This window comes from Porites lutea, chromosome 1 (assembly GCF_958299795.1).
Source record: "Porites lutea chromosome 1, jaPorLute2.1, whole genome shotgun sequence".
Taxonomy (NCBI): domain Eukaryota; kingdom Metazoa; phylum Cnidaria; class Anthozoa; order Scleractinia; family Poritidae; genus Porites; species Porites lutea.
Genome location: NC_133201.1, coordinates 37,566,269 through 37,592,492, shown reverse-complemented (window position 1 = coordinate 37,592,492; position 26,224 = coordinate 37,566,269). Strand labels below are relative to the sequence as shown.

General features: G+C 39.0%; 1 protein-coding gene across 1 annotated transcript; it reads left to right on the top strand.

Moving 5' to 3' along the window:
- The first annotated feature begins 5,133 nt into the window (after nt 1-5,133).
- LOC140938158 (allatostatin-A receptor-like) lies at nt 5,134-19,790 on the top strand. Its single transcript, XM_073387683.1, has 4 exons — nt 5,134-5,277; nt 5,678-5,942; nt 6,455-6,724; nt 19,341-19,790. Exons 1-4 carry the CDS (start codon nt 5,165-5,167, stop codon nt 19,701-19,703), a joined length of 1,011 nt encoding a protein of 336 aa, XP_073243784.1. The 5' UTR covers nt 5,134-5,164; the 3' UTR covers nt 19,704-19,790.
- The last annotated feature ends 6,434 nt before the right edge of the window (nt 19,791-26,224 follow it).

The window sequence follows — 26,224 nt, the reverse complement described above, 5'->3', positions numbered from 1 at the left end:
TGGAAAATAAAATGGTTCGCGTCATTTCGTTTGGGAAGGTTAAGAAAATATGGACTATTATTATTCAACTTCACTCAGTAGAGTACAAATAACACCCAAAACGAGTACAAATATCTCACGATTTTTTTTTTTTTTTTATTTATTTTTTGCCTTACAGACATATATTAAATGTTTACAGTACTAAACACTACTGAAAACTAAATACTACTAGCAATATTCACTATACTTGCACTATTTACAATATTGGCTATACTGACAATACCATCCATACGATGCTCGTGCTACTAATAATTACAATGGTTACACTACTTACAATTCTAGTACATCACACGCACACACACACCCACATAAACACACACACACACACAAAAAAAAATAGTTAGTAGGTCAGAGGAGTTATTTTTCATGTCTATTTTATAGCTTTTCAATTCTGTATTTAATTATCATTTTACCAACGAAGTCTTGGAGGAGAATTGGTTTGTTGTGTAGTTTGTTGGCGTAGATGTAGTATCTCACGATATTTGTACTCCAAAAGACCGTCGCACATGGCAGAAAATGCGTCGTTTCCCGAAATTGGAAGGTTGAATAAAACCGTGTTTTCAGAATAACGTTGCCTCGAGAATGAAATGTCAACACTTATTAAAAATAGTCAGAACATAAACACAATATAAGTTCAAAATACAACAGAGAAGATCAAAACAGACCTGAGCGTGTGCATTTGATTTGCTGGGTAAGTTGTTTGACAAGTTTTCTTTTAGATCAATCAGCAACAACGTTGCATAAAGCGCGCGAAAACTGGACTTGCAAAGGAGTCACTTTAATCTGTCACGCATTGTCGTTTGATCTATTTACTGACTTCTATTTTAAAACATCTCAAGTTAAATAATAAATCTCTTATTGCACGGTTTATTGTTTAGTATCTTGGGGCATTTTTATTCGTCTCTTATATTTTGAGCCCTACGGGCTCGCCAAAATACGGCGTGACTAATAAAAATATTCCTCGATACTACACACTAAACCGTCGAATAAGATATATTTATTTGTGCCCCCCCCCCCCCCCCCATAAAAATAGATATCGATAAAGTACACAGACTCGAAATAAATAAATTGATGGACAAATAAATAAATAAAAACCTCTGTCTGCTTTGTTACTTTTTTTGTCATTTTTCCTTTGTTGGGAGAAAAACACAATGACCATAATATATTTGCTAAATTTTCAAAGTGGAAAATAAGGCACTAAAGCTCCTTGCTTTAATAATACGTTTTGCAAATTATTAAAGGTGGAGGATGTGACCAGAAATAGAAGACTTTAATGAAATCCTTTTCCTAGCCTTTTTCTCAGCTTTCGCTTTTTCACAATTTCGGCCTTTTCAGTCTCTCTATGTCCCCCTTGAATAGTCTGAGGACCAGTCTTGGCAAGTCTGAGCTGATATTTAACAATTATCGGATGAGGATGAGTGTAACCTGAAGAATTATTCCGAGGCGGATAACATCCTTCGAGAACCCTATCATTCTTCAGATCCGACGACAGTAGAATTCAATAACTGTTCCCGCAGAAAATACTTAAAATCCTTTATTTGGTCTCGGTAAATAAAAATGCAAAAAAGAACTTGGCCAATACCCAGTCATTTTGACTGAAAAAGCTTGCTTAACAAAACACATATTTTTTGGATTATGTTTGCAAACTCTGGAGAATAAAAGGCACTTATAAAAAAGAGTGATACGTTTTTCAAAAATTCAAAAGTTACAATTAAAAAATTATTTTCATTAGGCAATCTTACTTTTTTTCCCGTTACGAACTTAGCCGTGACGAAAACTTTCATTCTAAAACCACGTATTATCGCCAACTGAGTCATATAGAAGTATAATTATCCAATTACGAAGCTCGCTTTAGCCACAATGCAGCCTTTTTAAAAGCGCAAAGTTCGAAAAAAATCGCTGTTTAAAAATATCAGAGGAATATTTTTGAGTGTTTATTATTTTTCAGAACTGGATAGCCAAAATATTCCATTCCCAAGGACAATTTCACCATCAATTAGTACTATCCAACCACATAACTTTATTACTAAACGGTGTGCACGGCTGTGATGGGTTTTAGCAAATAATTCGAGAAAAATTAATATTTCATTTGAAAAAAATGTCCCGTCGAGTCAGTCAGTTCTGACTTTTGGAAAGCACCCTAAGATACCATTGAAATTTACATAAGAGATTGACATCAATGAGTTCGGTTTACCTTGCACCTGTTGTAGTAATTACTAACAGCTTCCTGTTTCGTCTAAAGTTAATGATATTCCTGTCAACTATGACGTGATTTACCGTATAAGGGAGATTAAATTTGAGTCCGTCTCAAAACTTTGATAAAAAGAATCACACTCGAACATTATTATTACATTATTTGTGTGGACAGTTCACTTATTGTTGGCAAAGCATACATATGTGAATTAACTGTTAAACCATCAAATAAGGAGCGAAAAGAAGAAGATTTTTTCAAATCAGGTATTTTTTTCTTGGAATATCATCTGGTGAGTCGTTTTCCCTCCTTTTTAACAAAAGGAAAAAATCGCGCCAAGAACGATGAATGATAATGTCTAACAAAAATTCCCGTTTTAAAAAACTTCTTTTTGTAAATAACAAAGTTTCTGTACATCAAAAATAGAGAAAAAGAAGGTTTTTACCCACATACTCTTTTGCGTGAAGTTTTCAGTTCGCCAGGATGGATGTAGAGGTTTTCTTATTATGACTTGCTCAAATTAATGACTCACAATGCTAATTAATACTTCTGTTTTTTTTATCCCATTCGTATAGCGTCATCTGTTAATTTGCCCCACAAAAAGTCCCCATTTTATAGGAAAGGAACGTTTTGACTTAACAACAAGACGTGATATCGTTTACATTTTCATCCCACACGTCAGAAGGTGTTAAACGAGACATTAAGAAATCGACGATCGTTTGTTGTCACATTATTCTGGATATTTGAATTATTATTATTTTATTCAAATAATTCTCTGTTTCTGGATGGCTCAAGTCGCGCGGCTAATTCTTCATAACCACCTGCTTTCGCTGACCAAAATAACAAGATGTTTGCGATATCAACACCAATGACGTCAATTGCAAGGAATATTGACAGAAAAAAAACGTCAACATGTGAGAAGCCCTGAGGAAGTTGATTTAGCTCAGCTGTTTCTTAGAACTAGAGAAAATGGCAGAAACCAACCCCCCAAACAGATGACAACTGCTATTTAAAAACTATCTGCCAAATTTAATACCCTTTATATCGTGAATTTACCGAGGAACTAGCAAATAAAGACGGAATATTAAGGACAACAAAAATGTGCCACTTGAATAGAGGCGTTGTGTGCCTTTACCAGTCACGAATCTAACCATATTTAACAGGTTGTTATAGGTTGCGAAAAGTTGTTGCAGATAGCAAAGAGTGGTTCTGCTTTTAGTTGCGTGTTAAACCGGCCCAAGACAAACTTGTTTTACCGCCAGTAAGTCAATTCTCGCATAGTTCTAATGTATAGATTTAGCCAAGACTAAAAGCGGAGCGTCCATTTATACTTGTAATTACTGAAAAACAGCAGCCCATCAAAAAAATTACAACGAATGAGGTCCAATCTATGAAAATCCAGAAATTTAGACTTAACTGATTTTAAAACAAGAAGACAAAAAGAGAAAAGTATAATCAAATTCGATCACAGCAATAGTCTTCGAAAGAATTCCAACCCGAGCGTGCATCACTGCCCCACATTTCCCCCCGCTACTACACCCCTTTGAGAAGCTTATAGCCCAAAAATATGTGTTTAGAAAGGTTGGTTGTCATTCACGAAACTCTTTGGCTACGTCCAGTTCACAGTTTATGCTCATGGTTCAACCTTGCCCTCTGAAAGGGATTCTTCCCATATGGTAAGCTAGGCCGATTTTGTTTTCTTTGCGGGAAAATCGGACCGACAAACCTTTACATGTAAACTACCTTTTCGATTATACATCATAATATATGATACTCAGTAACCTTAACAGGTGTAAGTTTAATATACTTTTTTGTATCCTCTGGCAAAAAGACCCAAGAAGACTTATAACCTATATAACATTTCCCTCTATGAATAACCATAATTTTGTGTACACAAACTGCCCTTTGCGTGTTGTGTACAGTATTACATTGCGGCTAAATCTGCCCTACAACAAAGTTACGAGTCTTTCGTTAAAACAATACATGAGACAAATGGTATAAGTAATTTCTTTTTGGCGAAAATGAACAATGTTAGTTAATGTGTAAACACAGGCGCAAATTACACGCAATGCTTAAACCATTTTCAGACATTTCATTCATGCGTCATTCTGATATAGCCCGCGAAAGGAAAAAAAAGCTGCATAACACCTTGCAAAATTATAACTGACAATCAAAACATGAATAAAACGTGAGAGATGTAAAACTTAGCCTCCCACGCAGGCGTTTTTAGGGGAGCTCGTATTTCGTCCCTCCCCAAAAATGCCTGCTCAACCGAGAAAAACATTCCTTTCCCGAGCTTAGGCAATAACATTGTACCTTCCAAATTCTGGAAAGTTGACCGTAACTGCAGGATAATCCGATTATTACTCGATTTGCGTGAAACACTGGGGAAAGCTTTATGACCTCTAATAAATGTTAGACTCAGAGCGCCAAAAGTAAGATTTTAGTCAGATTTTAGAATACTCCGTGCACTGCATAAAATTAGCGACGAAAAACAAAGAAGGAAAAAGATAACTCTGGGGCCACGTTTTTACCCTACAAAGAGCTTATGAGTCGTGTTTTGCCTGCCAACAATTTATTTCAAAACTGTTAATTGGTCACTTACTACGATTATAAAACAATGGGAAACGAGTTCCCCTAAAAACGCCTGTGTGGGAGGCTACGTACAACTAGGTTGTTTTTGGAACGGGGCCGGGGTATGACTAAAAGCGTGACCAGGCATAAAGCAAAGCTCCGAAAAGTTTGTAGTAAGTGGAACACAAGAAACTTCAATCTAAATTTTTTACTCGAGCAACACCGTTGGTTGCCCAACTCTGAGAAAGGAGAAGGAAGCTGCCACTGAAAATTCTTTTTGTGAAAAAGGTTATGGGAATGTCCTTAGCAAAATACATATTTCTTCTAATTTCAGTTATCGCGACCAACACAGACAAAGTCATGTGGGAATCCACTGAAACTGCTGTGACAATAGTAACGACAGTGCTTATCATCACAAGCATCGCCGGAAACTCTTTTGTTTGTGCCGTTATTAAGAAGAATCGAGACATGAGGTAAATACATGGTCGCCCTGTAGAAAGCTATGGAGTGATACTTTCAACTCCCCTTAACCACTTAATGCCACTTTATTGTCATTTACGTGTCCGACTGATGAAAAGAAAGGCGAACGACTTATAAATAAACAGTAGATAATCCCAATTTATAGAACCCCAGATTTTTCGAAACTCCCACCAAACCTATCTTTCTTTCGCCAAGCAATCACCTTTTAAAACTTTTAACTCCCAATTTTCCAATTTTTTATTTAATTTAACTTAATCTTTTTTTTGGGGGGGGAGGGGGTGAAAATTGTGGTTGCTTCCTTTCCAATCTTTCGCCTCTTATCGCCATTTTCGATAAATGCCGTGATATACCACGTTACAATGCGTTGAGTAACTTTACCATTTCATTTCACAGAAATCCCATAGATTACTTACTGGTGAACCTCGCGGTAGCGGATATCATCTATTCAACGTCCAGTTTAGCAGGCGTGGTGTTGGGACACACTAACAGTCGCCCAGGGGGAGTGACTGGCAAGGTTTTTTGCATAGCACAGGGAACCATTACATGGGTCGGGGCGTTTTCTTCAGTCTTAACTCTGGTTGCTATTGCCACGGAACGATACTTAAGCGTTATATACCCTGTTGGCGGCAAAGGAAAATTTACCATGCGAAGACTGAAGGTATGTTGCAGTTTCAGCACCCAACAATAAGCCAGCGCAGTTTGGTAAATGCATAACGAAGATGAGTAAGTTGAAAAAAAATTCAAAGAATGATCATTCAACTCAAATCAGGAATTTAAGTTAGCATTAGCAGCGCATAAAATAGGGAAATTATAAGAATCCCTAACCAAGTGCAACAAGATGTACTGAAGTGAATTACCGTAGAGTATCTTTGATTATGGCTATATTCTAACTATACCGGATATCCAGTATAGTATGAACAGCAACGGCAGACAACTAAAACAAGTCTTTCACACACATGAAACATCATGCCTTAGCTTTTGGCCGAGAGGGTTAAGTGAACTAAATCGTACTCCTCACTACTTAATATTTACTTCCGTCTCAATCCAGTCCTCGCTCCTACTTTTTCACTTGTGGCACAGCACAAAGTAAAAGCTTTGTAAATAACTGAAAATGTAAATTCTTAGCAGAGTTCGATTTAATCTAATGTTGTTTTTATATTCCATTCCTAGATCATTATACCTTGTTTTTGGGTCTTTTCTTTATTTTTGCAAATCCCGGGAGTTATAAACATGGCATTAGACAATGAATTCAGAAAACGCGAATCAAAGTTCTGCACCAAGAGGCAGCCCTCCTACAAAAATTGGCTACGCAAAGGTTCTTTTTTCTTATGGTTTTCCATGGTTGTTATTTCGATTGCGGTGATGATTGGGTTATATTCCAGAGTCTTGTACTCCTTGTGGACCAGGAGCAACAACGTTCATCTCACACATCGACAGAAGGTAGATTTTTGTCACATATCAAAACCTTAATACATAGAAACGCTTAGGCTTAAGCTCCTCTGATGAGATTTAGTAGAGCTTATGCAATATTCTTTCTGATTATACTTCTGTCTTAATAGCTAGAGTGATTTTACTTTCCCTTGGAACAGATAGCGGAGTACTACGCACTATCTGCTAGATTCATATTCCCAATAACGCACCTTGTTTTCCCCAAATATTTTTCCAAAGTTTGTTTTTAATTTTTTTTAAAGTACGGTCGCCAGTCTCAAAAAAAATTGAAAACGATGTCATGCAAAATTTTGTGGGGGAAAACAAATTGCTTTATGGGAATGATATTTTCTTTTGTTTACTTGTTAACTATTTGGTACTGTTTGTCCGATACTGTTCCAGGGTTTAATTAATATATATCTGTAACAAAGATGATACTTAAAAAATGCTTGTTTTATTATTCAAATATATACCAATCCCAATAAGAAAATGGTCGACGACACACCTTGTGACAGAACTGATATTCAAATATTTCTCAATGGTAACAGAGGTTAGGGTTAAGCTCGCGGGGGACACCTATCTATGAATAAATTCAGAAGGCAAAATTTGGCTTACGCCATTTCTTTTAAAACGCTTATATCTCGGCTGTATTAGAGATGATTTAGATAAAATTTAACACAGAAATTTTAAAATGACGGAGGTTTAGGAAAGTTGTTTTATATTTGGTAGATCGCACTTTATGCTGTAAGCCACACTTGTACCAAATTGATCTCCTCACTCGAATGTGTAACTATCTTATTTAATTTTACACCTTATACTATATGGACTGTCCGCAATATACCGGTCCACAAACGTCGAACTGTCAATCTACAGAATTTCTCACGTCTACTCACCAAAGAGCGTTTTAGCATTAAACATTTTCGTTATTCTTATAAATATAAAGATTTAGATGCCTTCTCCCAGTCTTGGGCCTGCAGTGATATTTTACGTTCGCTCAGTGGTAAACATATAGTGCATTTGTTGAAAACTTAGTCCTCCTACTAGCCTAGTCCCTGACTTCGTAACACCCTAGTATCCATCAGTTAGTTTCTCATACAAATTTGTAACATCAGTTGCCCATTAGAAATGAAAATAAATGGGATGGGCAGTCGCCCTTCTCTCTCTTAGCATAAAAAGTGAGACCTCTTGCCTGGGACTATGCCAGCTGATTAGTAATAATGAGGACGAAACAGCTGTTCATGGCTGACCCTGCCGGGGTGATATGGTTATGCGCATGCGTAATGTAATGGCCATAGAACATTCTCGTCCCCAGAGCCACTCGGCTTAATTTGTAACCGACCAGTGGCTCTGGACGCAACGGAAAATACGAATTTTTTCATTGGCTGAAGGCAACTGAATGCGCAAAGCAAATTAAAAGTATAATCTACTGCGTATAACATTTTACTTAGTGCCCTCTCGACCTGCAAACATAAAATCAGTGTCTAAGTTTCGTTGATTGCGACAATCCTGTTTTGTTTATATGCAATAGCAGTGAAGAAGAGAATTGCAGATAAAGTTTGAGAAGTTTCTACGAAGACAACGAGCCTTGACAAAGAAAGTATTGCCTTCGGTGTGCGCTAATTTAAACTTTGCCCCTGTCTCGACCGTCGCATCTTCTGGGAAACTGAAGGGAGGAGTAATGGTTAGTTAGCTCTTACTGTTGCTCCTTGCTCGTTAATACTGTACTTGTATGGCGTTATTAATTAGACTAATCAGTTTTTCTAATTCCTCTGGATATTCATCGGTGCTACAGTAGGAAAGGAAATCAAGCTCCGACTACATTAGTGTGCTTTTTAATTTATTGTATTTTCTGCTGAATGAACATCTCCTTTGCTATACTAAGGTCAAGATAATATTTTGCTACATGCCTTTATTTCATTAGACCACTGATGGCAGTGCACAAAGCCAGAACTGAATTGCTTATGAATTATTTTGGGCTGCATGCAAAAGGCAATTTTTTAATTGTGTAAAGAGGATAGAGCAAGTACTCTTTCCAATCCACGTTTTCGTCCACTTAATTAATGCTTAAATCATGCTTAGATAATTCGGAGGCTTTCTTTTAATTTTTATCTTAACAGTAAGAATTGGGCTGTGAAAGGAAAGGCTATGTGGCCGACTTGTTACAAATGTTTTGCGAGAAGATATTCTCATCCTAACAGTCCTTGCTTGGCTTCCAGTCGTGTAGCATTTAGACAAAGATAAACAAGGGGCTCTCTGGGGTTATTTATAACTGATGAACAGTTAACAAAGAAGCAGCTTTTGCACAATTTTTCTTGATAAATAATTATGTTATCTGATCACTACATAGGGTAGCACAATGTTCGCAACCTTTTTGGTTTAAGAATTGTAAAATACAAAAAAACTTGCCTGTTTATACTAGGCATACATTATGTGAAAACTGGTCTAGATTTTTTGACGATGTCAGGGACAGCTGAGATGTTAAGAGTGCATCCACGAAAGGACCAGGCAGGGGCGGCACAAGCCATCTAACTGATTTCGATGAAACTTGGCCAGTTTGAAGGGGTCTGCCCAAAACTGCTTCACTCTAAGTTTAAGGAAATTTGGTCGAAACCGGGGGGAGTTGACCACCCCCCTTGTTTTTTTTAAAAAAAATGACCAAAAAGCACCTAAAAAATTGGTCAAAAGTATAAAGCTCTACTGCTAAAAGAATTCCACCAAACCTTTTCATATTTTCAGTGAATGTTATCCTACCCAAAGACAATTTATTGTAACTGTTTCGTTCTTCTACGACAAGTTCCTATGACACAAGTCATCTCAGCCAAGACCCCCCCTCTCACCCAATAGTGAAAATTGTTGAAATATCCTAAGTTTAGGCCAAAACATCTCCAATGCCGGAGCATGCTTCCAAAAACGGAGCATACCGTCTAGAAGGCGGGACTTCATACTAACATTATCTACAAAAAAATCTTTGGGCACTCATTTAATTATTCCACAGGAAGACTGCAAACACGTTGTCCACCACAGGGTACTTTCGTCAATTTTTTTCCATTATAACGCGCTACTTCGGTAATTATGGCACAGCAACAGACAAATAATGCCACAAAATGGTTGCACACCATACACTTTGATGAAATAGAACCATTTCTATCTAATAGCTTAAATTAAAAAAAACTTGGCCCACCACAGGATACCCACTTCATTTTTTTTTTCATCATAACTCGCTAATTCGGTAATAAAGACATAGCAACAGGTAGAAAATGCAGCAAAATGGTTACACACTATACAATTTAATGAAATTGAACCATTTCAAAAGCTTTTGTTTGTCTTAAGCCATGAAAATGACAATCGACGGCTTAATGATGACCTCTATTATTGTATAAGTGAACTTCGTGACGGAACTTACTCATCGCTAAGTGAAACACGAGAGTCACAGAACTCCATCAAAATGCTTACATTGTCTGTATTTGAACGTTAGAATAATCGTATAATGAAACTGACTTTTGTTCATTTAATAAAGGAATAATACATTTGCTTGAAACTTGCACGCCACATTGCATCTTGATGCAGAAAACTTTATCAGAAAGACCTTGCTATACTGAAAACAAAATCAACTGCGTGTTTTTGTGACTTGTGCCCTAAAGAACTGTCCTTTGTAAGAACTATCAAAGACAAAAGTCAAAATAGATATAATCAAACAGACAAACACTCCCATCGAAAGTAAAGTTACAGTTGTAGCTCCCTCCTGATTTGAAGCCGTGTTCTGATAAGGGGAGCTTCAGCCTCATATGGGTCTTTCTCCTCATCTTCGCTTTCTCCTCCCTCGGGTACCGGTTCTGTTGGCGCTGGCCTCACCTCCTCTCTTCTATGAAGACCCCCACTCCTGTTTAATGCGGCCATTCTTCTGAAATATCTGGAGATCTGGGTAGATGTCAGCCACTCGTCTTTGGTAAATACCTTCGTTCCCTCAGCGGTTCGCACGGACCTCATTCGTGCTTCTACATCCTCAGCCGCTGCTTTATTCCCGGTGTCCTCTCCTTGAAGGAAGACTTCACGCAAAAATTTGCGCACTTTAGTGGCGAAATGAACAGACTTCTTGGTCTTTTTTAATGCCCAGCCCATGTCAGCTGTTGGCAGCGGGTCTTCCGACTGGCTATGGGAAACTGAGGCGGATGCAGATGTGGGCAGCTGAGCTGCTTCCACGTAGCTACCAGAAATTGACTTGCAGGTCTCTGTCCACTTTTTTTTTATCACGTCGTACGTGGACTCTCTCTCTAACGCGAGAAGGTGTTTCCCGGCATCGAGGTGACGCTGAAGGCTGCTGTGACTTTGGTAAACTTTTATGCAACCCTCCTCTGGGCAGCCAAAGGCCACACGCTCTTCTTCTTCAAGCTGAATCCGTTCTACGGCTATAGGGTCCATTGGAGGTGCTACGGGCTGCTGTTCTTGCGTGCTGGAAGATGCACGGAAGACACCAGTCAGTATGTCAGGACTATTGAATGCCTGGAGAACTTGTAAGTTTGTCGGGCCTTGAGGGGTACCTAGACGCGCTAGCGACGCCGCGGAAAAGACCTTTCCGGGTCCGACATTGTAGGCCCGCCAAGCGATCATCTCTCCACTTTCAGTGAACACGAAGTTGTTCAAAGACTGTATGCCACTCAGCGAGTGCTTGGTCATGTTTTGGGACCAGTCTTTCGTCAACCTTGCACACCACTGAGTAGCAGCCTTTGACGCCCCCATGAGAGTCAATAGCAGCTTTCATGTCACTTGCTGTCTTGACGTCATTGCCTTCATTAATGTAGCGCCTAATGTGGCTCTTCAAGGCGGCGGCTCGGCGGTCAAATATGTCTTTCCCAGCTTGGGCCTCACTAAAGTCATAACGAGCTATGCGAACACCAATTCGCTATTCAAGGCTTGGAAGACTGAAAAGAAGAAATGCGCAGTGATAACAGCCTGCGTTGTCAGTTTTGACTGCATTCATCAAATAAGTGGATATATGTACGTGTCTGAAAATCATAATAGTAAAGCATTTTTTACCATGACATGGTCAACTTTCACAGCATCCAAACGGCATCTGGTGATCCTTGGTGGGTCAATGGGTTGCCCGGGCTTAGTTTGGAAAGCGTGCTTCCTTGCCTCGTCGATTCTCCATTTTGAGAGACCCGGAATCAAAGCCAATAGCTCGCTCTTCGAGTAGTCGTTCACGAAAAGCAACAGGATCTGCTGTCTCGTGTACCAATTGGCGGCTTCCTCATACAGAATCACCAGTTTGGCAACCAGCGTGTCTTCGACTATACCCTCGGCCGCTTGTAAACGAATCCGCCGTTGCATGACTTGGGGGTAGAGCCAGGAGGCGTTGCCAGGGGCAATGGATTCAATCACGCCTTCGATAGTCTGCTCCGCTTTTTTCCGGTAGTAGCGCTGGGTTCTGGATGACATAGTAAGAACGTCACATTGGCACTGTGACCTCACCGGGCTGACCCTGCCTTCAGTAGCCATTTTGAGGAAATTATTAAGGTAGTAAAGGCGGTGCCGTTTTTGAGGGGTGGGCTGCCATTCTGCCGACGTCTCTGCTGCGCCAAGAGACTCCTGGGATCCAGACGACGTCCGCGACAAAGCGTCTGAATGGCGGTCGCTGGGGTCTGAGTCGCGATCGCTATGCTGGAAGAGAAAAAAGCTGTATCTAGGAAATATCTAATTATTCCATCAGTTTGGCATTATTATTACCGTATAGTCAGCGTGCACAAGTTTTACATTAAAGAATTCCTGTTAGCCGGTATGCTTTGCGCCCGTTGGCTTGGTTTGAACGCTACATGAATCTGCTCAAACCTCTCTAAGATTAATAACAGGAGTAGAATGAGCTTTGAATAGTAATTGTTACGAGTTATTGATGATTATATTTTATAAAATTCCGCGCTTTATGCTTCAAATGAAGTTCCATAAATAAGAGTGAGCAACATTCGAAACCACGACCGCAAAGCATACTCGAAGACAGGCATTCTTTGAAAGGAGAAAATTTTATGACTCAACCATATAGTGACTCTCAGTATAACAGCCAATTTTAACGAATTATTCCGATTTTATTCAGAGTCTATGCAAATTAGTGTGAGAACCAACATTATGCCCAATACATCAAGCAACAACGACCCCTCTCCCTCCTTTCCTGATTTGTTCTAAAGATCAGTGGACTATGACAACGATTACAAAGCAAGTGACGCAAACGTCCCGCCCCTTTGAAATCAGTAAACTCATTCACACACTGCCGAAGAAGAACTTACCTCACTAATGAGATCTTCTTGGAATCTTACGTGAAGGACAGGGGTAGCAGACAATTGTTCTGATTCTTCTGTAGCAGGCGGTAGTAACTGTGGTGGCTCTACTATTTCCTCTGCGGACTCCGTAGAACATGAAGGTTCGTGAATCTGAGGCTCTCGGTGAGACGTGGACGCCAGTCCGGGATCTTGTACTTCGGAATCCGCGTCAGTAGAACCTACAGTTCTTACATGGTCACCACGGCTTTGTCTACAAACCCCTGCGTACAAGAATAAACCTAAAATGAGTTTTGGTAGCATTATAGTTTGTTAGTTCGTGCTAACAGGCTGGATAGAACAAACTGTTTGGAACTTTTCCCAAGCAATAAACGGCTTGCCTGCATCCATTTAGGCATTCTAATATTTCCTAGAGGGAGGGATTTAACCAAGCTAGATTCTAAATAGGTTTGTGCCGCCATTCCTAGTCAAAAGAGGGCCCTAGGCCTGTTGGAAGTATTAGTGATTAGTGCTGTAGAAAATGCTAGAAGTCCGCGCGATGTGGTGGGCCAGCGTAAGCCATCAGTATATGTATAATTAGCGGCAATTTCAGTGCGGATTTAAAACAGAAATCTGATAATTTTTCAGTGAGGCGCTTATTTTCACGCCCCGTTCTAGAACACTCATTCTTAATTGACACCGGGCTCTATATTAAAAGGCCTGGCCCTGAGGTTTCGCAAAAAAAAAATCTGTATAATCACTGTAGCTTTTGAGAGAATTGCCCTATCCCCCGCCCCTCCTGGGGAAAAATGACCGATTAGAAGCAGGAACCTATAACTATAGGCTACCGTTAGAACGTAACTAGCTAAGATACAAAAAGGAAAACAACGGAAGGGCAAATTGACCTGGTAAATTTAAAAATAGATTAAAACTCTTGTAGATCAAAATTCACCACACAATCGCTTATTTGTTTGTTTGTTTGTTATTCTTTTGCGAAATAAATATCATACCCTATAACTTATAATTAATTTCTTACAAGATCTTCCATCCTTCCCCCCACCCCCGCCAAAAAAAAAGAAAGTAAAAAAAACTCCTTTCCCACTTGTGAAAATATTAATAAAACAATTGACTAAACTTGTGTATTAGTCAATCATTTGCCCCATGTGAAGGAATCCGGATTCCGGAATCCTAGAAAAATTTGGCTAGTGGAATCCGGAATCCCACTAATGATTGAAAAAGAACCCAAGTTCCACTGACAAATACTGGAATACAGTGATTGGAACCCTGTCTTGATTCCCTTACATGAGGCTAAATCATCAAGAAAGCAAAGCATGTATAAGTACCGTATTTACCTTCAGTGATCACGCTTACCTGAGCCTACGGGAACCAAAACGTCCCACGTTTCCTTTATCACTTTCGACATTTTCAAGTTCACCCCTCTGGATACTTTACCCTTACGGCGACCATGAAGCGGATGCTGGCATTTTCTTGAAGGACAATACTTTACTCCAAGTAAAACGCGATGCTTTGGGAAAATAACCATATCCTTACCCTCCTCGTCAAACAAACCGACACGAGCAAGTATCAGCTCTCTCTCTCAGAGGCTACACATGATTGTGTTGTTTGCAATTCTCTCAAGTGCGCCTTTACATCACTGACGCAAGAATTCAAAGGAAAAAACTGTGTACGATCGGGGTATCTACTTGATACGTCACACTCACTGGTACAGTGCACGAAAACTGCGACATCGTTTTTAACGAGAGACCTTTTCACCTCTACATCCTATACCTCTAACCGATCGGCGCATGTGAGGAACACTTTGAAATATCCATGCGCGTGTACGCTTTTTCCAATCAACGGTCTATTTATAGAAAGCGTGTGAATCTCAACACTGGGCTGTTAGGTCTATTACATACCCTAAGCCCGAATTCAACATTTACGATCGCCAAACCTTTATACATGTAAAAACTCCGTTTTTAAAGAAGAAAACAAAACAACTCAATTCGTTCGCGTCAATTTGTATTTTTAAAGCGAACGTTTGTTCTGTTTGTAGTTATTATGGAAAATCGAATCAAGCTATCAAATTACAAAGATGTATGCGCTTGCCAGGAAGTAATTTCCAGGGATTAGAAAAAAAGAAGTTTTCTCCTTTTTTTCTCCTTTTCAGGCGTATTAGGCAACCGACTTGAGTCACAAGCAAATCAATTTATTTTCAGAAAAGGGAATTCTTTTGCATAACGTTTCTGTTCCAAGATGCAATGTGGCGTGCAAGTTTCAAGCAATTGTACTATTCCTTTACCAGACGAACAAAAGCAAATTTTATTATACAATCATTCTAAAGTTCAAATACAGACAATGTAAGCATTTTGATAGTGTTCTGTGACTCAGGTGTTTGACTTAGCGAAGAGTAAATTTCGTCACGAAGTTCACTTATACAATAATAGAGGTCATCATAAGGCCGCCGATTCTTATTTTCATGGCTTAGAACAAACTAAAGCTTTTGAACTGGTTCAATTTCATTAACGTTTATAGTGTGTAACCATTTTGAGGCATTTTCTGTCTGTTGCTACGTTATCATTACCGAATTAGCGCACTATAATGAAAGGGAAAAAAAAGATTGACGTGGGTACCCTGTGGTGGGCCCTTTTTTTATTTAGGCAATTAGATAGAAATGGTTCTATTTCATGTAAGTGTATGGCGTGTAATCATTTTGTGGCATTGTCTGTCCGTTGCTGTGCGATAATTACCGAATTAGCGTGTTATAATGAAAACAAAATTGACACTGGTACCCTGTGGTGGACGACGTGTTTGCAGTCTCCCTGTGGAATAATTAAATGAGTGCCCAAAGATTTTTTTTGCAAATATTGTTAGTATGAAGTCCCGCCTTCTAGACGGTATGCTCCGTTTTCTAAAGCATGCTCCGGCATTGGAGATATTTTGGCCTAAACTTTGAATATTTCAACAGTTTTCACTGTTGGGTAAGACGGGGGGTCCTGGCTGAGATGACTTGTGTTATAGGAACTTGTCGTAGAAGAACGAAACAGTTACAATAAATTGTCTTTGGGTAGGATAACATTCACTGAAAATATGAAAAGATTTGATGGAATTCTTTTAGCAGTAGAGCTTTAATACTTTTGACCAATTTTTAGGCGTTTTTTGGTCATTTTTTTTTAAAAAAAAACAAGGGGGCGGTCAACTCCCCCCGGTTTCGACTAAATTTCCTTAATCTTACAGTGAAGTAGTTTTGGGTGGACCCCTTCAAACTGGCCAAGTTTCATCGAAATCAGTTAGATGGCTTGTGCCGCCCCTGCCTGGTTGTATCGTGGATGTACTCTTAATAAATAAAATGATAAATGAACAACAGCCTAGAGTAGTCTATTTTGCATCATAGTGGGGTGAGTGGTTGTTGATGATAACAATTGGATTTTGCAGTATGTCACCTTTGATAGGGTGGATAACATTATAGCTTGATCAACAGTAATATCATAGTTTACTCGCCAATCCTAACCACCTGCTCTCCACCCCTCCTTGAGCTTGCACACAGCATTGGCTTACTGAAGCATAGGGCACCTTAGTTTACTTGGTTATTGACAAATAATGATGAGCCAAATTGAAACTTGCTTCCACTGGTCAATGATTCAGTTCTGGTTAAACCTTTTTCCTAGTTGGAGGCCTCATGTTATAACACAAAATAATGAATTTTAAGGGCTAAAAAATTATACATTATCAAAACCTGTGAGCAGATATTGTACTTTAACTTTATAAAGAACCACATTCAGTTTCAATACAACTGCAGAGGGTGAGGATTGGGGGTTGGGCACTATCCCCTAAAACTCAGTTCAGATTCACCCCACAGTATGTTTCTTGCCTTGCCAAATTTTGACCAAACTATGTGATTTTCACTATCCTACTTCAGGCCTGATCCAAAGTTCTATCCCCAATTTCAAACCTTGCAGGTCTTGCACTCCAGTCTCAAAACATGATGAGAGCAGCTACCCAAGAAAATGCTTTTGGGTTGTGTGTTACTCAAAGTGTACTTCTTAACGGGGGGATCTCTTAAAGCATACAGTCTATATACAGTGCTTATGTCACTCTACATTTCACTGTTCCAGATAAGAAAGTACAGCTATATAGCTTATGATAACCCATTCTAGGTATTCAGATAATGAGAAGTAGAGCATTTAAAAAGCAGGGTTTTTTTCAGTTTTAATTGTTCTCTTTGCACCTTCCCCAAAACCTGAATGTCTGGCACAGGTATAAACTACTGCTTTTAAGCCTTTCCCCCAACTTATAAGCCCCCCAGTTATAGGCCCTGATTTACCAGTGAACAAGAAAAAATGTTCCTGGTTGTAAGCCCTCCCCTAAGAAAAAAAACCCTTGAAACCCCTTACAAAGATGTGTAACTCATGAGCTCATAAGTGATACTTATACAGGTTTCTCTCTGGATGCATTTTGCATAATTACCATCACTTCCTACTAAACTAGGGTCCTGGGAAACACTTTTTATTAGTAAACGGTAATCAAAGGTAGATATAACTGTTGATACCCCTATAACAGAGGTGACTAGAGCTCACCTATACTGTGAAAGTTACAAAACCATGAACACCAAACATTATTTAGCAATGCTATTGCATTGCAAAGAAAAAGCTAATAAGGGGTGAGAAAACAAAACCTCACACAGCAGTGGTAATTACTTTGCGATTTTGAGGTTTGGTCGTGCATGTGTACTAAACATTATGGTGATTGGTCACTACACAATCAACATTTTTCAGGTATTAATGATTTTCTGAATCTGACAGCAAAATTATTGATGATTTTTAGTTAGAAGATGATACCTGAAGTCTTTAGGGAGGATAAACCCTTTTAGCGGAACACTGAATGGCCTCCATAAACACCAAATGACCCAGAAGTTTTAAGATTAGGGTTAGGAAACTGGGGTTCAAGTTCTGAACTGGAATTTGATTCACTCAGTACTGTATAAAGTTGCCATGCATGGAAGCCCATGGAACGAGTCCATGGAGGTGTATTAGACTGTCACTTCTCCTGGGTCGGTAAAATGATTAATATTGTTTTAATTATTTCGACGTAAATCCTTCGGTTGTCTAACACGTGTTGTACACAAAAGCTCTTGGGCAAAATTAAAACCACGACATGCGACGCCACAAAAGGAAATAAACATAGGAAAACACACAGCCAGCTCGAGTGAAATGAAATATATATTTTACTCTCCTAACACAACACATGAATGGTTTCGTTTCAAAAAGCATTTTGAAGTAAGATAGCAGTTGCAGGACATGGAACAAGATACCTTTTTAGATTGACTTTTTCCCGCATTATATCGATCTTCGCGATATTGCTTTCACATAACTCACACGATAGTCTACCGATTAATTGTCTCAGTTCTGTAAACAAACAGTGTGTTCAGCCGGTCTCTGTTACTGTGTTCTTCAAATTCTCCAGATTATCAGTGCATCCAAGTTGAGTGAAGTGGTGCATTTCAAAACATCCCAAAGAAGCCACTCTCTAGGGAGAGCTCAGGAAATAAAATTTTTCCCCCATTAGAGCGGTGAGGGACAAAAATCCTTTATGAGCATTAGCAGTGATATTTGTAACTTTTGCACATGCGCGACCGGATGTCAGAAATTTTCTGACATCCGGTAACGGCTGCTTCGCCCCTCGTTTCCCGACCACGTGACCAAGAAACGAAGGGCTCTGGGGACGAGAATGGCCATAGAGCGGAGTTGGTGCTTCAGTGCAGAAAATGGTATTAGAGACTACCTTGCCTGCAAGCAGGCTCACTTGTGCTTAATCCGGAAAAAATTTTGCCGCCATCGCGCCAGGAAAAGTGAGCCTGCACGCGGGCTATTGGTTTTTCAGTTTCGCCCCTTTCGTTGTGTCGATACTATCCAATAGGAGCAAAGCAAATGTAAAGATAATGACAGGAAGTTGCACGTGCAGCTGTTATACTCAAATGCATCAGAGGTTACTTTTCCTCACGCGAGGGGCCGCCAAAACTCTACCTGAGCTAGCTCAAACAAATGAGCCTGCTCGCAGGCTAGAGGCAACCAGTTGGCCATTCACAAACGTGGCCTAGGATCTAAACTGGAGACGACCGAGAGCAAATCTAGCATGTGGGTAGAGTGGGACTCGAACCCGGGACCGCCGAATTGCGAGCCCAAAACGCTGACCACTCGGCCACGCTGCCTCCTCCAGAGGCGAGTATGCGAGGTGCCAGGCAGAAAGCCTAGCGCGATAGGTGCACTTAGCTAGAGCAAAGCTGGCCGACACAGTCCCAAGGTATATCTTGCTTCGTTACAAAGTGTTTTTCTGAAACAGCGAATGTTACTACAACCTGTAAATGTGTTTTTTTATTTCTTACGCAGGGTGTGCTGAAGGTACGAAAGCGAGTGACCTTAATGATTATAACAGTCAGTACCATATTTGGTATCACTTGGCTCCCAGATATAATGATACACGCCGTCGAGGAAACAAACAGCCTTAAGTTTAGTCCCGTCATATTTCCTATTGTTCACACCATCATCATGTTCAACTGCGCAGTCAATCCATTTGTTTACGCGCTGATCAACCATCGATTCAGAGAAAAGATGAAGAGAATGCTGTACTGCAGTTCACGCCTATCGGAACCCAGAGGCCGCTCAAATTCTCAATCGCATAGCATCGAGTTAGTCAACAAAAGTAATCACTCAGCCAAGGGCTTAGAAAAAGAAAAGGGAGAAACTGGATAGCTTCTACAGAAACTTTGATTTATTATAATGTAAATTAATGATGTAACATACAGTGTTAGAAAATCAAGCAAAATAGATTAATAATGAGAATGGTGATTATTTTTAAAATCTTGTTACCGAAAGCAGTTCTACCTTAAACAAAACCCCTCCCATATTTGAGCCCCAAGTGCATCAACATTAACAAACGAATTGTCACTCTAATAAGTTTTATCTCAATGCTTATCTTAGCTAATGCTGTTCAAATGAAAATAAAATTTGCGAAAAACAACCACAAATGGTGAGAGAGACTTGCCAGTAAATACGAAGATAACGAAGTTTTCCAATAAATGATTATTACACTGGAAGCCCAATTTTGTATACTAGTAAGTCTCTTATGACTTAAATAAGTTGGAAGAATAATAATAGAAAGCTTTAGAAAAAAGCTCTAGATGCGAATCGAACTGACGACCCTCCGAACTCTAGTTCGAATGCTCTAACCACTGAGCTACGGAGGCTCAACGGCAAGTACGGTGAAAATTCAAATATATCTACCAGAACCCAGTCATAGAGGACTGTATTGGGTCAAGACCAAGACTGTAAAATATAATTTTTAGAATTCTAAGACCAGAGAGCTCAGAAAAAATTCCGAGCTCCAGGAGAGAATCGGCGAACTCACGACCCTCCGAGTTCTAATTCAGATGCTCTAACCACTAAGCTACTGGAGACACTATGGCGAGCAGGGTCGAAATTTAATTATAACTACACCAGTCATAGAGGACTGTATCGGGGAGTGGCTCGAAATAGGCCGTCCACCAGCGTATAAGACAAAGACTGTCACGACAATTTGGAAGAATGTTAGTATTGTTTTAAAACTGGAACTGAATCCATAAAGGAGAGCGAACAGTGTAACATAACAAGGAGCTTTAGCAACGACGACGGCGACGACAGCAACGAGAACGGGAAAATCAACAGAGCAACTTCTGAAAAGCTTTGCACGAGCACCACGATTTTTTATCCCATGAATGCGCGAGACTTTCTAATTTCGCGTTTTATGGAGGACGAAATCACAACACAAGGATTTTTTTTTTCAGGATTTGGGTGCAGTCCTTTAGAATTCGAGACATGAAAATTTCGCCAACATTTGAAAAACGGGGGAAAAAGGATAAATAAAAGCGATTGAAACTGAAAGTGAACTTACTTTTCAACTGACATTTTCACCGCCAATACCGTCGTAATAAATTTTGTACCAGATTAATTTAAAGCATATCGCATTCTTTCTCACATTTTTATCAATTTCTAAAGAAGTAATAAATCATATATATTTTTTTTTTTCAAAATCACTCTAAATCACTGTAAAACACCATGTATTGTTTCTTTTTGGCAGTTGCCTGATGATTGCTTCTCATGAAGCATAAAACTCTGAGTAGCAAGTAAATGTTTTCGACCTAGTTCAAGTCTACGTATCTATATATATAGATATATATAGATATATATATAAATATTGGAAGTAGGAAAAAAACTACACTTTCATCCCGACAAGCCTGTTTCGTGATCTCTCACTCTTCAGGGGATTTTAATGATAAGAATATTCATAACCATCGACTATATACTTTGAGAGATCACGAAACAGGCTTGTCGGGATGAAAGTGTAGTTTTTTTCCTACTTCCAATATTTATATCACGCTCTACTTTAGCGTATCGAGCACTCTACTACGGAAAAATCGAAACACAGACTTCCTAGATATATATATATATATATATATTATGGGAGCCCGAGAAAATGAATGCCAAATTTCACAAAATTATATCTTACACATGAAATTTTCAGAATTTTACCTGTGTAATCACAATTCTTGTGAAATTTGACATCCATTTTCTCGGGCTCCCATATTTTTTTTTGGTGTTACTACAGATGATTTATTACATCTTTAGCCCTTGAAAAATGTTAAAAAGAATGCAATATTGTTTAAATTATTCTGGTACAAGGTTTTTGTCCACTAAAAATTAAAATTACTTAATTTCCTGATGGATTCCGTCTTAATTTCCCAACTGAGTAATTTTCGCGCCAGTAAACATGGAAAAAGAGATATATTCAGGGAGTTGTTCCCTCTTTCTTTACTGCTACGAAACTTTAAAAGTTTTCACCTGTGAACCTGGTGCCCGAAAGAATCCGTCTCGAAAGTCGAGCAGACATTGCAAGAATCGGTAAAAACAAAAAACATGTCATTTTTGTCACCTTTTGACAATACGGTGAATTATTTATTTCTTGAGCTATTAGGAGCGTTGAAATTATGATTCTGTACGTATTTACACAAGGCAATACGATATCGCACTTGTGAAAACAACTTTAATTTGTGAAAAGATATCTGGCAAACAAAAAATTTGAATGCTCATATATATTTTGAGTAAAATCCACTTGTTATTACCCAAATATAGCAAAATAAGAACAAGAAACAGCAGTTCAGCTTAAGCAATGAAACAAATAAATATATTTGATGCAAGACCTGCAGGTAATAGATTTAATACTTGTCTTTATATTGACATATGAAGGGTTGTAGTTATTACAGCCTCTACCTTCCTATTTGTAATAATTGCCTCATTTAGCAAATTGTCTCTCATTTTAATGGAAGGCAGTGCGCGAAGTTGGTGCCATCTTTGACTATCAGGTAACCTCTCTTAGTTGTTACTTCTCGCGTCGTCTGATGAATAGTCTAGTTTACCTAGTAAAAGCAACGCTCAGCGCGCAAGACCCCCTTTTAAAAGAATTATTGTAGTCATACTACGATTTCTCTGCAATTGATGTCGACATTTTACTTTCATGCAAACGTAGGTACGAACATGTAAAATCGGACAACTGAACACATTTAGGTTTGGTCAAACTTTTGAAGCGTGGCTCATGCGTGAAACTTTTTACATTCCACAAGAAGTGTAGCAACGAGGCCTCACGCTTTCGCTAGAAATGATCGGCTTTGTAAGAAAACAGTGGCGGATCCAGGGGAGGGGTCCGGGGGACCCGGCTCCCTCCTTTATTTTTAGACCAAACTGATGTCCGAAGGGCCGAAAAAAAAAAAAACCTTTTGGAGACCCCCCCCCCCCCCCTCCTTATCTACGGGTCAAAAACAGGTAAATAGAGTAAATAGAAAGACAGGGAGTCATACAAACTGTAGTTAATAATGCACATAAATCTCTATAAGCTTGGATGCTAAAACGATGAAATGCAGTCAATTTATTTCCGGCTGGGTATTGAACTAGCCGACTTTCATTTCCATGCACACAACTTTGGCAAAATGAGCCTGAAAAATACTTTCTCTCCATCCACAATAACCTATGTATTTTCTAAGCATCCAAAATTGACCACTGCAAGGAAATCTTAAAACACTACACTAACGTAGTATCGCTCTTAGTCGCTCAACACGTAGCGAGGAAAGTTCAATGCAAGTTAGGTGAGCTTTCCAGCTCTCCAAAAAACATAGTGAAAAGACTAAGAAGACAGAAAATTTATTGTTGGAAACTTTACAATGCTAACACACTAATCCTTAAAAGCAATTTCAATGACATTTACGCAGCATTCACTTGATTCAGTCCATGCAAGCAAAAAAGGCGGCCTTCAATTGTACTAGACTGCAATACTCTTCACTAAATGAGATAAGACATAATGAAAAATTTCATGACACATTCATAACAAAAGCAATTTTTTTATTCAGAAGCCAAGTAATTGTTTCTTAAAACCTTTAAAACTTCCTTCACGTTAAATGCCGTGTTAATAATAGATGAACTCCTGACAGCATCTCTTTTGCTCAAAGGCCTGAGTAAACTTTGAACTGTATTTTTTTTTAAAATTTGGGCACGGAAAATATACGAACCTGATAACGCGAAACGATGGGGTTCAAATCCTACAAACGTTCACCACAGTACGTGGTGTTTTAGGAATAACTTTAACCAAATCTTAATGAAACAGAAAAAAATTTCTAAAGCTCATTTTAGATGCAGCTTCTGAAACCCATGAAGCTACGTAAGGGTTTTCCTATACTGTTAAAGCCTGCAACCTTCAAAGTCGCTCCGAAATATAATTTTAGATTAAAGAATAAACCGACGACCCATTTCACAACCAAACAACAAACAAACGAATCAACCCTGACAGCAGTAGAGGAAGATAGTTAAAACAGTGAGCGCAAAACTCTGGCTCAGTTAGCGTTAAATTTCACTCATCAGAGAGATTAAGAGTCACGTTTACGACAAACGGCAAACGTCAGATTCAAGTTGAGAATTTCTCAGAACAGTAAACAAGCAGATGAAAAATATGCAGAACGATTCTTTTGAAAAAAAAAAATCTGGCGTGAAACAACTTATTTTTAGTAGAAGTAATAAACCGTAAACGACGCTTAATGTTAAAACTTGGTCACGTGGTACAAATTCACGTTTACCGTTTGGCGTAACCGTGACTCTTAACCTGTCTCTTGTTTTAGGAGCTATCAATTACCATAATTTGGATGTTCCATATCAAATATCTAGGCTGAAAGCCTGGGACTCCCCTGCTCATCCTCTAACTCTTAAAAGGCGGGCGTACGTAGTTAGGTATGGTTAAGTTCTGTCACTGTTAACGGTGAAACCCGGTTATCCGGTATGGAAACAGAAAAAACTTTCATTTGACCTTGACAATTTTCTGATCAGGACAACTAAAACTTCATCCTGAAAGTCCGGAACACGGACCCTTGTTGCCATTATTTCAACCACCTGAAAAGTAAGTTTGATTCAATAGCTAATTCAGTATAAATCGCCTCTTAGTAGCAAGAGGAAAAGCACAGCACAGAGTAACGTATGCAAGGTCGCATTCAACGGATGAGAAAACTGTATTCAACTCAGAAACTTTTTAAGTGTCGCTATTGGTCGTTGTTTATGGCAAAGGCCCACCTTTATGGAAAAGGTTTTGCGGACGTTTCTTTAGAAAAGACTGCATATGTAAATGTTGTAATCATAGTTATCGCAGTCAGAAGAATCGAGCTTTTCAGGCATAGAAATATTCCTAGGCGCGCAATACATGGGAGAGTAATCTGAGATAGAGAGTATATTTTTATTAATCTAGCTGCGTCTTCGCCACAAAGCAGATCAGTCCATTGCTGTACATATATGTAGGTTGGTTTCTTGCCATTCGATTCCTCTTGGAATGCAGGTGTGGGCAAAAATCTTTGCCCGAGACTTCAAAAATCTCAAAAACCATGTTACGCCGTGGAACCAGTTTAACGTTTGAGATCCAAACCAAAAAAGAGGCGCTACCAAAAGGGTTGACGGACAAACGCAATCAAGCTGAGTGCGATATTGGGTATAATTTGGCTGCGATATTTGTTTTTCATAGAGAAATGTTTCTTTTAGCCGGCACACTAGTCAGAAGTAACAATAAACTAATGGCTCTTTCATTTACCTATACTAAGAGACTATGATAACGATTCTTACATCCATATTAACGCAACTCTGTATTATTGCCCCGCAGGGATTTCGCCCTAATGGCGAAGTCTCGAGGAGGCACTCTAGTAACTCGTGCGTATGTTAAGGAAAGTACTTACAGTTGAAATATACAGTCATACCGTCAATATAGAAAAAATCTCGATTTGCTTGAACAGGGGCCGCGAGGAATCGGTGGGTAATGATGACGTTTCTATTGTTTGCTCTCGCAAGTACGAAATGGTTAGGATGACGTAAAACACAAAAAAAATCCCGAAAGGACCGCTTACAATAGGTAGATTTTGTGACATTAATTGTGCAGTCATACTTCGATACTCTTCTGCGTTACGTGTTATCAGTGACATTCTGTAGAGCAGTTGTTATGAAAGTTATGGACCAAAAGACACTCGTTAAGTGCAGATGAAGTTATAAGGTGCCTATAACAGTGTATATTTTAACACCAAGTGAGTTTTGCCAGACACGAGTTCACAAATCTTTGATTGGAAACCTTACCAGACACTCTTTCTCTTTCTTTGACCGGAATAAGAGCTCCAAACAAGCAAGACGAGTGAATGATTCAACGGGTAGCTTATCACTAGCAGAACGATGGACGATTACAGGAATTCGCCGACCATCAAATTTTGTGCTGACTTATTCCCTGCTCACGACAGATGTCCTTCCGCTATAAAGTTTAAAATAAGACTAGAATGCTCGTGCGTGATTTGATCAAACGTCCGTTTAATTTCTAAAGCTTACTTTCCGGCAAATAAAATGAACTAAATTTAAAAAGTGAAATAGAAATAGCGAAAAATTAAATGTCTAATTTCTTTTCTTATGGTTTAGAACAAACTATTCTCGAAACTGAGAATGTTTTGATCAAAGCTGTGTAAATCGAACGGAAACTGTGGATGGAACCTTGCGTTTCCTGAATATATCTCACCTCAATTGTATGGAATATGTGTGAACACCTTGATTATGAAATCGGTATATTTCAGAGAGCTACACAGCGAGCAAGAATACTATTGCCCGACAATATACAGAGCGGGGGCAGCTATGGTGTCAACCATTACTAGTTTAAAGAGTGAAATAACTGTTTCGTTTTG